At 33.2% G+C, this 12,821-nt stretch overlaps 1 protein-coding gene across 1 annotated transcript in view; it reads left to right on the top strand.

Annotated features, from left to right (window-relative positions):
• The window catches only part of KIAA0825, a 360,830-nt gene that overhangs the window by 161,256 nt on the left and 186,753 nt on the right, over positions 1-12,821 (top strand). Inside the window, exons 17-19 of the mRNA XM_081054478.1 lie at positions 1,676-1,900; positions 7,990-8,398; positions 12,493-12,652. Coding sequence (XP_080910604.1) covers positions 1,676-1,900; positions 7,990-8,398; positions 12,493-12,652 — 794 coding nt within the window. The remainder of the gene's footprint in view (positions 1-1,675; positions 1,901-7,989; positions 8,399-12,492; positions 12,653-12,821) is intronic.

A 12,821-nucleotide genomic window follows, 5' to 3' on the forward strand; every position in this document is an offset into this window, starting at 1 on the left:
CCTTTTCTCTCGTCTCTCTTTTCTCATTTCTCCTTTTCTTTCTTTATCTGTATCTTGACCCTACCATGCATGTCTGTGGCTATTGCTTAATCCGCTCTATGGTATCTAGTGCTCAAGAAGTTTCAGAATCCTGTATCAAGAGAATACTGGGCAGCCCTACACTGTAACCGTGTAATTCTTACAGAAAACTCTTATCTTAGATAATAATAATAGCAAATACACATAGTGCCTATTATGTGCCAATTATTATATACAAATTAATTCATATAAATTTTAAATAATTCTTTGAGATAGATCTACTATTTTCCCTATCATCTTTAAACCTTGATTTTGTTTTTAAATGAATAAGTATACCTTTTTAACAAAAGGAAATAGGGGAATTTTGGCTTTCTAGAATTTTCAGATACCCGAGATGATTTAATCCATGACTCCAAAGAGTTGAACCAAAATGAATATTATTTATTGATACAGGAAGAAAGCTTCTTTATGCCTTTCAGTGAATTAAAGCCTTGAAACATCATTAAAAAGATAGCTATGTTTTTCACCATGCCCACAAATACAACTTACCCGATGATTGTACCATGTTAAAAAATTAAACTCTATATTTGATATTTCCAAGATCCTCTTCACCATGGTCATTTTAATAATGGTTTGAGTAATTTGAGAAATATCACCTCAAAATCAAAGGTTGAAAAAAGCTCATAGGTGTTTTTCTGTATTGATTCAAGTAATGGTCGCAGGAATTTCCAGCTATATTTTTAAAATTTGTATTACATTTATCACACAAATAATATGTATTAATGGTGGTAATATATATAATCAGAAAGAATGAAGAACTGCCGGAGTAGAGGGAGACAGGGAGGGAAGGGAAGAAGAAAAAGTAAAAGAAGAAGTAAAGGAAGAGGAAAATCACCATTGACATCGTAGAGTATATTTTTAATTCTTTTATAGGTGTATGCAGATATGCATTTTTAAGTAAAAATAGCATGTCATATTCTTTCTAACCTGCTTTTATTTTTATGCTAAACCATGTACGGTTGTATCGTATAGATGGATTCACTTTTGCTAATTAAACAAATCACCAATTACCAGACATTTAGATTATTTCCAATTTTTCTTTATAATCTTTATATAACCATAATTAATTTTTTAGGATAAAGCCCTAGAGAAAGAATAAGTTAACAGGTAAGTAAAATGTTAGAGCTTTTGATATTATTGCCAACTTGTCATCTAAGAAGGTCACACAATTTATATTTCCACCAGTAATGTTCCAAACTACCAGTAAATGTTAATCACTATTATTTTAATTTTGATTCCCTTTATTACCAAGAAGAAAAAGCTTTTTTTTTCTTCAAATCTTTATGAACTACTTATCAATTATATGATTTCTAGGTTAAAAGCAGCTCTCCTTTCCTCTAGCTTTAAGCTAGATCATTGAGACACTGAATTCCCAATTGAACAAGGCACAAAATATTGCCAGATTCCACTAAATGTAATATGCTGTCTGATTTTTTTTATTTATTTATTGGGGTGACAATTGTTAGTAAAATTACATAGATTTCAGGTGTACAATTCTGTATTACATCATCTATAAATCCCATTGTGTGTTCACCACCCCGAATCAGTTCTCCTTCATTCACCATATATTTGATCCCCCTGCTGTCTGATTTTAAAGTGTCAACATGCATGGAGTCTGAGCAAGATGTCATCCAGTGCTTGAGATTGGCACTGACCGATGCTGTGAAGGACATTGTACAGCAGGTAATATCCGTGATGAACTCTGGGAGAAACTGTGAGACAAACCTAAACAAGCACAGTGTTCCTGAACATTTGAGTGACAGCATTCCTAAAGAATGGAATTATATTTCAAAAGAAACCAAAAAGAAAGAATCCAGCAAAGGTATATTTGTTTGTTTGTTTTTTGTAAGAACATATCCCTGAAGAAACAATATTCTAGGATATGAGATTAAATAAAATTCTAAAAATGATAGTATTTGTAAACTACCTTAGTCTTATTTTTACCATGTATATTTGGGACCCATACTTTTCTTTACTGTGAGTCACATGATCAAGGAAACTAGAAGTGAAAATGACTCAAATGGTCATTTTCTTTATTTAACAACAAATTGAGAATTTTCTGTGACATTTTGTGTTCATGTTAGTATTCACAAATTACATGATTTTGACTAATTTCCTCTAAATCTATTGAGTAATCTAACATTCACATTCTCAAGAAGATTGCTGTGATACTCAGTTTAATTATTCTTTCTTTGATTTTCCTGCCCTGCAACCATTAATTATTACTTTTTTTTCTCTTGTTAAGACACCTACATGTGGAGCTATTAGGTAAAAAATAGCATCCTATTTAGTAACTACATATTTTTCTGACAAGGTATTTTTCCCAAATACCTGTGGTCCTGAATTCAGTGCATTATTCTTATTCAGTGCATCTACCATGTGTATTTAAGAACCATCAGTTATCTATGTTATTCATTTATTTTATTAATCAAGTCTTTTCTTCTTAAATGATTTCTTCCTATCTAGGTAGTTCTACTTTCCAGTAAATTCACAAGATTCCTTTGTGTATTATATATCTATCTGTAGTCATGAATCTTCTTAAGTATTTTTAAAATAAAACTTTTCCCTTTATATTCACCTTTAAAGAAGAATATTTTTTCACCAACTCTAAGGAAATTGTCAACAGTAAAATACTCCAGCTGAACCCACTAAAGTTAACTGACAGGACTAGCCTTTCTTTCATTCTTCTCCGTGAAGATCCTAAATAATGTGGCTCTTATCCAGTGACCTTATATTACAAACTCAAATAAGTTATCTATCGGTGACCTTTTGTAGTAATGCTTTCATTCTGTCCAAGCCCCATTAAACTGCCTTTGAATCTAGTAAGGCCATTTAATTGAAATTGGAAAATGTCAGCTTTTCATTACTTAAGTTCTTCCTTGTCTGAATGTTCCCATCTTTCCTTCATTCTAGCTTTTGGGTATTTTGGATATTTCATAGATTTTGAGCAATTCAGAAAGCATGAGCTATAGTTAACATATCATGTCATATGATATTTTGCCTGTGGCTTTCAAGTTGTTCTATTCAGGAATAATTTTGCTTTCTAAAAGCATTTTGGAATTCTTCCATAACATTTCAAAGAGCCTCTGATTTCAAAAAACACTTACTTTGTAGATATCAGTTCTTATGGTTTTCCTTACTAAATAATATTCTTCATAAAAGTATCGCTTAAGAGTAGAAGTACAATACTTCTTCAAGCAGCCATGATGGGGTGCCAAAACACATAAATACATAAAATAAGGTAGTGGAGAAGAGTGACTTTATAAAGCATTTTGTGCATTCCAAGTGGATATGACAATAGGAGAATACAATTATTTTTCATTTCTGCCCTCTTTTAGACAGTGGTCAACCTTCATTGTCACTATAGTATACAAGAAATATATTTACATGCCAGACATTAAGTCATTTATTCATTCAATAGATATTTCCTAAGTGAATTACTACTACCTACCAGGCACTGGGGTTGAGGCCAGAGATAAACTGTAAATAAGATATCTTCTCTTGGTGCTAGTAGACTAGTATAATTGCAGATGGGTACAAAGACCTCAGGAGATGTATAAGACAAATTTTGGGGTATGAAGAAAGAAATTAAAGTTTTTGAAACCTCATATAAAGATTGTCACTGGTCTTCTCCTTTGGTCTGTGAGCCCAATTGTGTGTTGGGGACAATATTGTTGGGTAGGGAATGGGCAAGGTAACCTCACTCTTTCATTAGCTTTTAGCATACAGTAATGAATTAAGGTTGTGTTTGTATTTTAGAATCTAAGTTTTACATAATTAAGCTTCACAAAGAACACAAGTGGCTTTAGCATACTGCTGTAAATCAACAATCAACTACAGTTTAAAATATGCTGGGAAGGCAAGGAAGAGCAAACAGGACAAAGTGAAAAAGCTCACACTTTATTCTTAACAGGAGCTCTTGCTCAGCCATATTATAAGGAAAAACAACAATAATCTGATCAGATTTGGCAAAAGAAAGGTAGAAAGAAAAGAAAAGAAAGGGAGGGAGGGAGGGAGGGAGGGAGAGAGGGAAGAGAGAGAGAGAGAGAGAGAGAGAGAGAGAGAGAGAGAGAGAGAGAGAGAGAGAGAGAAAGAAAGAAAGAAAGAAAGAAAGAAAGAAAGAAAGAAAGAAAGAAAGAAAGAAAGAAAGAAAGAAAGAAAAAGAGAGAGAGAAGGAAGGAAGGAGGGAGAGAAGGAGGGAGGGAGTGAGAGAGGAAAGAAGGAAAGAAAGAAAGAAAGAGAGAGAGAGAGAATGAAAGAAAGAAAGAGAGAGAGAGAGAGAAAGAGAGAGAGAAAGAGAAAGAAAGAAAGAGAAAAAGAGAGAAAGAGAGAAAGAAAGGAAAAGTGTGGGCAAATCATTTAAAATATGGCTTCCAATACATTATTGTAAAATAAGAATCCCTCCTAAGTGAGTATTGATACTTGAGATATTACCTAAAGATAGTTTGAAGTCATCTTGATTAGCAAAAGATTTCAAAAATAAACATTTAAAACATGAAGACAAACCTCTGTAATTGTTTCCAGTAACATTTTAAGTCAAGTGTATGTAATAAAGTACTTTGCAAAAGTTGTCAAAACAATGATAAATGTTCGAGGTATTTTTTCTTTTTGAGGATTTTAACTTATTAAAAGACAAGTAATCACTAGCTTAAGGGAACATTTATTCTTCCTGACACAGTGAAAATGACAGAACATAGAAAACACTAAAGTAACAAACTAAAATGCATTTCTTTATTTCTTTGTCAGTAAATACTGTTACATAGAAAACATTGAAGATTTAAAGAAATAAATATTACAATAAATTATACAGTGTAGGAGATTTACTGAAGAGTTGAATGGAAAGTTCAGATGTTTCTGATATAGCTCAGCCTAGGTACTTGCTCCTTATTTCAAAGATCAAATACACAAAGAACTAATTGTATTGTTTCTTTGACAATAATTAAATGAAAGATATACTAGAGAATATATTTTCTTAGCAGTAAATTACTTTTTAAATAAGAAGAATGTTTTATGGGAAAATTGGCGGAGTAATTACTTTATCTGAAACTGGATTCTGGAGAGGAAACAGGTAATACCACAAGGGAAATGTATTCATGGCACATTCACATGCAGATTGTTGAGAAAGAAATTGAAGGTAAAAATACACAGAGTTCTATCGAAAGTCATTCAGGTACTTTATTTTATAAAAACCAGAAATGTTAGTTTTATAAAAACCAATACCACCTATAAAACTATCATAGTTGCATACTTAAGAACTTAGAAATATTTTCTAACATGATTTCAAATATTCCAAATAAGAGTTTAAGTGATTCTTGAACGTTTTTCTGAAAAATACAAAAACAAAATATTTTTCAATTTGTTTACAAGAATAACTAATTGACATCATGAATGGTGAATAATTATTAGTCAAATTTCAACAACAACCTTTGCCTATGTGGTGGCTGAAATAAACAAAAAGAAAAGTGCCATGATTTCACAAGCACAGTTAATGACACACTCATTGCACATGGATCTATGTATATTTACCTAGTGGCTTTTCCCCTAAGACAGCTATTAAAACCATGTATGGAAACAAACTGAACTTAAAATCTGACCTTTGAAACACTGTTTCACCAAGTGTTAAGACCAGAGTTTAAAAATAATAAAGCATATTAAATCATGTTATCCCTACTCAATAAATTATTATTGACATTTCATACCATTAATAAAAAATTTTTAAGTGATTTTAAGACATTATTTTGTCTTTACCTCATTCATTGTAAATTTCCCTTTTGCATGTTTAATAATCCACAACATATTACATCCAGGAGTACATGCATGGAAAGGAAGAAATGATAAAGACATAAATATACATACCGCATTGTATTTATTCTAAGACTTGCATTTTTTCACGCTTTATCAGCTTAATTTGTTTTATCTATATTTTAAGCCTCATCTAAACATATTCATCTAAATAAAAAGAAAATATTTATAAGGGAACTATTTTTTTATCAATTACCAAACTAGATGCTTTCACATTTATTGTTTCATTTAATACAGCAGTGTTATGAAATCATTTAAATATATGTTGGATGCAGTTTACAAACTTATGAAGATTGCTCTAGTTAATTTTTTTAGTGATTCTTAAGTTGTCATGAATTTTTGAGAAGTCACTAGTCTAGACATGTTTTTCCAAGATCTTTGTACTTTTCTAGAGCAGAGTGACTTCTTTAAATGTCACAAATACTTTGAAAAATCTTTCACATTGTTTTATTATTTTTGTTCAGTAAAAAGAGTAAAGATTGTTTTACTGAAGAACTCAAAGCTATGTTCTTTTGATTTCTCACTTAGTTTCAAGGTTCAAATTCATTTATGTATACATATATACATAGTGGATTAAAACAATCTCTGGCTTTGTGGGGTATACAAGCAATGATACTTTTTTTCCATATTCTTGAGTCTACTTGTAAAGACAACCCATGAAGACATAAATAACAATATAACATAAACAATAATAGATGATAATACAAAAGGTGATTCAACATGGCACATTATGGACCTAATTACCAAAATAGTCATATGGATAATATGTTCAAATAAATTCATAGAAGGAGAGGACTTTGAAATAAGAGTTGAAGAATATGGGTGACCCTGAAGAGAGAAGGTATTCCATGTGAGAATGATGAGATATTCAGAAGCCTAAAAGGCAGGTCAAGCCAGTTTATGAGGCAAACAATGAATTTGGTTGTAGTTATACTGAGTGAATGATGACTAGGGGAAAAGAACAGGGAGCTGAAGTTGTAGGATTGCTACCCTGGAGAAAGGCCAAGACTGAAGATTCTGGAATCATCTAGAAAATAATCCTCAGGACACATGTGGCAATGCTTGGATGCCACAACTGAGGAGGATGCTATTGGCATCTAGTGGGTGGAGGCCAGAGATTCTGCTAAAACATCCAACAGTGCTCAGGGTAGCTTCTCACCACATAGAATTATCCAGCCCAAAATGTCGATAGTGCCAAAGTTGAGAAATTCTGGTCTAGACAGAGAAAGAGAACATCAGTAAATCCTTCAGAGAAATAACACCAAACAAAGGAGAGTATGTAGAATTATCAGTCAACAGGCCAAGGACGTCTTAGCAAATACCCACCTTTAAGAAGTATTAGTAGGAAGTGGAACTAGCGTGGGTCACAAGAAGCAAAGAAGAGTAATAGAGATAACCACGAAACAGTTTATAGACTCATTTATTCAACAAATATTTATTGAACAACTGTTATACATGAGGTACTAAGTGCTGGGGATACAGAGGTGGCTTCATGGAGCTTATATTTTAGTGGAAGGTGACAGATAATGAACAAATAAAGGAGATAATTATTAGGTGATGCTAAGTGCTATAATAAAAGCAATAAAATAGAGTCTAATGATAGGGAGGGACTTGGGCTGGGATAGGAAGGGTGTGAAGTGACTGCTTTAGATGCGATGGTGAGGTGAGGCTGAGGAGGTGACATTTGGGCTAGGAACTAAAAGAATTGACAAGAGCTGGAATGATTTTGACATGGCTTCCAAGGAAACAGGAGAAAAGCTTATGGAAGTAAAGACCACAAAGATGTCCAGCAACAAAGTGCCTTTGCATTTGTTAGTTGAGGACATCTGGGCCGTTTAAACCTGCAGTCTTCCCAGGTAAAAATATAAATAATCATTCCAAATTTTCTAATCTTCATCTGTGGGAGAAAAAAATAAGTTTCACATTTGGGAAATTTTAGGCAGTACTGTAAGGACCCTAGTAGAGTTCTGTCAGAACATGTCAAGCACTTGCTCTTCTCAACAATTTCCTCCACAAAAGTTAGACATCCCCACACCACACTCCAAACAACACAGCGATGGAACGCAAATGCTAATATTAATCATACCTTTTCTTTCTTTTCTTCCCCAGGCTTCACAAGGCTTGCTGCTCAGGCAGTATCTATTGTAATCAGCAAGTTACCTACGGTGATTGCATGTTTGCCTCCCCCAATTAAATACTTCTTTTTTCTGTCTGAGAGAAAAATGTCAAAAAACTTTGTTGACTTGAAGAAAGCTAGCCTGCTTGTCTGGAACTTGATTGTAATTATATGTCGGATATTTGAGGATGGCAACACTGTGGAACTTTTAACAGGTGCCTCCCTTGACAGATGGAGTAAAGAGAAACTCAGTTTAATCTCTGTGTGTTTGGAAAGCATCCTGGGAGAGCAGACAAGTAGCCCTAATCAAATGACCCAAAAGGTCATACAGAGCATTGAGCAGCAAAAACCCAACTGGATTGAATGCCAATTGCTGAAAGCAAGGAAATTGAGCACCGAATGGTAAAGCAGTGTTTTCCTTTCACTAAATTTCACCAAATACATTCACAATAACAAAATCTCCAATAAACAACAACAACAAAATACTATAAGATAGGCAGCAATGGTCATTTTGGTAACTTCATGGGAACTTTGATGAATGTCAAAATAAGATAAGTATTCCATTAAAAACCAGAATGTTAGACATTCCTTGTCTTATTAAAATTTGAACCCCATTGATACACTGCAACATTATACTTATTTTGTCACCGCCTTAAGGTTTCTGATTAAAAGGGTAGTAGTTAAACCCAGGAGAATTTGGTTTCACTCTTTTCAGTGTGCAAACAGGTATCTAGTGGATAGCCTGGAGCGTTTTGTAAATGGATTGGGCATGGAGATTAAATTAAGAAGGAATTAATGGATATAAAAGGCTTTTTATTGCTTTCTGTGTACCTGATTGTCAAAAAGGTACACATTTTTCATCTGGTAATATAAGAATCCCAGAGGGCAACTGGGGCATATCACACTCAAGCTATAAACACACCCAGCTGTTTCTTTATGAAAATGTCAGCCTTCTCATAGGTTTGTCACCAAGAGCGAAGTGATTTGTGGTATTGCAGAGATTTTTAAGGTTCCCTGATGAATTTAAATATGTACATAGAGTCCTGTCTTAAAATTAGTCTTCAGTATAGAATTGCATGATATGGATAAAGGAATTATGGTTCATATGGTCTAAGATCACTAGGCCAGTTTTTTATTGTTTATTTTTTTACACGACTCATACACACTGTCCCCCAGTCTTTAAAAATATACTCATGTTGTTAGCAGATACTATTCAAACTTTCTGCCTGAAATGACTATAAATTGTTAATTTTCCTAGTACATGGTAGTGATAAAGAGCTCAGACTTTGGAATCAGATGGGCAAATACAAATGCCTTGTTAGCGGGCCATCTTGTGCAAGTGATGGAATCTCACAAAGTCTCATTTTCAGGGATAATGCCAACCTGACAGTTGTTTTGAAAAATTAAATAACATTCATAAAGTTCTTAGAATCAAGCTTAGAAGTAATAAGCATTTTTTATTTATAAACTATTAAAATACATTGAACTCACTGGTTAGTATTAGGATAACAAACACTCTTTACTGCTTTATCTTAATCTGTAAGACTTTATATTAATCCAAATGGGGAAGTGTCAGTAATCATGATTTTCCTGGTCTTCATACTGATTTCTAGAAATATACTTGTGGGATGTCCTCAAGTATATGGGGAGGAAAACCAATAGCAGTCAGGCAAGAGCTTAGTAACATTGACAGTGACCTTCGTAATCTTTACATTTGCATTCGATACCAATTTACGGGCTTTAATCCAATGACTAAAAGATTAAGCCAGATGTCATTATCTCTGACAGTGGTTATAAAAGGGAGAGCAAAAGAGAAGAGTACAGATAGTGGATCTGATTATAGTCACAAAGTTAAATTTACAATATTGATGGTTTAGGAGCCCTTCTAGCATCAAAATCAGTTTGAAGTGTCTCAGTCATACACCTGGGGCTACATACAGTAATTCATAAGTAAAATTGTTTCCTTAAAAGTTGATTTTAGTTTACATTTTTTATAAACAGCACCAACACATCTGGTATCTCCTATGTAGGGAGTTGTCTAGCTAATAATATTTGGCTTATCAGCTATCTGCTGCAACATTCATCCAAAATGAAGAATTGCTGATTTTTAAAAACGTTTTATATACCTCAAAGATTCTGAATGTATATTATGTAGTTATGTACTTAGCACAATGCTATGTCTTTCTCAATTTCTCAAATAACATCAAGATTGTAAATCAAGATTTCAAGTTATTTATTACATTTATTTGAAAAAGAGTTAAATTTGGCTTATTAACTTGCTTTTAGGTCATTTCTTCTAGGATTTGGGTACTACAGGAATGTTTCTTCTTGACTTTGATTTCAAGTTAATTATCTGATATGCAAGTAAACTTCCACCTCTACATATTTCTCATAAATCGATGATCATGTATTTCATAGATCTATACCATGAGGAAAATGTATTTTAAACCATGATGTCTGTATATAGGTGGAGGGTTGTCTTAGCTTCACCATATATATATATATATATATATATATATATATATATATATATATATATATATATGGTATGAGAATATAAGCATTTAAACTAAATAGTTCTTCTGTTAAGATAAAAGAAACCTTAATTTTCCATGAAGATTATCTTGGAACTACTAACTATCATTTAGCTAGATTTTTTCACTTGCATCCAGATTTAACTTTGATTTTTACAGAAATTGTGAAAATAACCACAGTGGAAGGGTGGCAGCTGTAAGCATTGCTTGTCTTGCATACCGCCAGAAAGCATTACTATTCATTAAAATAACCTTCACTTTGTAGTAACACTCAAGCTGTAAACAGTCAACTTAGATTCTGGAGAACATACAGCCCAAAAAGTAAAGAAATGTCTGTCTTTGCAAAGTAATTTGTCGAGTTGAAGATTATTGTTTTTCATCATGGTGACCCTGACTTGGCTGGCTGGGTGCATATACAGATTAAGATTAATGCAGTTATTCCTTGGCTAAGGTCTGCCTCTTTCAGGGCACATTCTCCCTAATGACATGATTGATAGGCAGTCCCAAATCTAGAGAGGAACTCATTAATCATAGCATTGACTGAATCCAATCATTTGCTTCACCTGCACAGTGATGGACAGGAAAGGATACAATTCAGGGGCTGACACTGACGCACTCCTTTGTCAGAGGGCCTCAACTTTTTCAATGTCAGCCTCCAAAAAACCTGACAAGAAATTTTGCTTGCAGCTCATATGCAGCTTCAAGATATTTACAAACTTCTTTTATTAAAACAAGATTATTTTATTTGTTAATTTCATTATTTACAAATGAAAATCTCTAAGAGTAGGATTTGCCTTATTTTTTAGCAAGGCTTACATGATCGTAAAGTTCTTTTTTTTCAGACAGATATTTTGAAGCTACATGTGGAAACAATATAAAAGTTAATGTCCAGCAGCTGGGTATCATTTAGTTCAGTCTTCAGGTCAGCGGCACTGACTCTTAGCAGAACTAATTTTATAATCATGGCAAAATCTCAGTAATGAACTGCAGTATACAGCTGATGACACCACAGTAAATTTCATTTAGTCTGGGAAACAGTTGCAAAACATGCATTTTCTTAAGAATATTTAGATTGCAAAGCTTAACATGATCCTAATAACAATTGCAATAAGAAAATTAGTGTGGAATATATATGATGAAAGTTGACTATCATGATTAATTTTCACTGGCATAGTTTGAGAATTTTTTTATTTATGCCATCTATTATTACTATGTAAATAATGTTTAAAATCAATAATAAGCATATGAGGTTTTATGAAAGATATGTTTCATAAATATAACTTGGATATTTCCAGTGTAGTGATGATAATAGACCTTTTTCATAGAAGAATAAGCAGGGTAGTGACTTTTGCTAAGTATGTGTTATGGAGAAGAAACAGAGGGGGCATATATTTTTAACAGGCAACAAGTGTCAAAAGGCCAATTTAAAATACCCAGTGGTAAGCACACTGCCAGGAAGCAGCCAACCTATATTTAGCATAATAGGCTCCCTCTTTTGACACTTTAATTAGTCTTTTATGTGTTCTAAGACAGGTGTAAAGAGGAATCTACAAAAGACAGAAAACCAAAGCTATTTCTGGCATCAAAGATACTTTTTATCCTCAAAGAGAAAATACAAATTATTTCTTACATGTTCTTAAAAAGAAATGTTTTGTTTTCATCCCATGATTATAGCAATTTCAACAATTGCAGTAATGGGAAAATGTTTTATAGATAGGAGTATAAATGCAATAAAGAAATGTTTTAAAAGAAATGATTCAATTTTTAAAAATGCTTTCAGGTGCTTAGTTCTAAGGCACTGTTTATATGAACAGCAGTGGTTTGGGAAGTCTTATCTATTTGAATGAAGTTTTTATGAGTGCTTTGAATATGAGACATCAACTTTCCACACTCAGTCTCTTTGATTATTTTCCATCTTTACAGTTCTTTTCATTAATACATATATGCTTTCTTTATATTTAGTGCATTTATGACAACAGAGAAAAGCACAGCCTTAGAAGAAGGAGATATTGCTCTTGAACTGACTGAGCAGAAAATAAACATGATGGTCCTGGATATCTGCCACAAACCAGGTGGCAGCGAGTACCTGAGGCAAATTTATCACATCATGCAGCTCAATGAGGTAGGGAAACGGCCTTTTTACCGAGCAATTAGGTGTGTACTGGCCTGAGGCAGCGTCTGCTGGCAGCTAAGGGTTAGTCAAGGAGGTGATAATACTTCTTAAAGTCAATACCAAACTCAATATTACATTATTAATAGAATCTATTCAGCCCCGGCTGTTCTGCATTTGT

This window comes from Rhinolophus hipposideros (genome assembly GCF_964194185.1).
Source record: "Rhinolophus hipposideros genome assembly, chromosome: 7".
In the NCBI taxonomy this organism is placed as follows: domain Eukaryota; kingdom Metazoa; phylum Chordata; class Mammalia; order Chiroptera; family Rhinolophidae; genus Rhinolophus; species Rhinolophus hipposideros.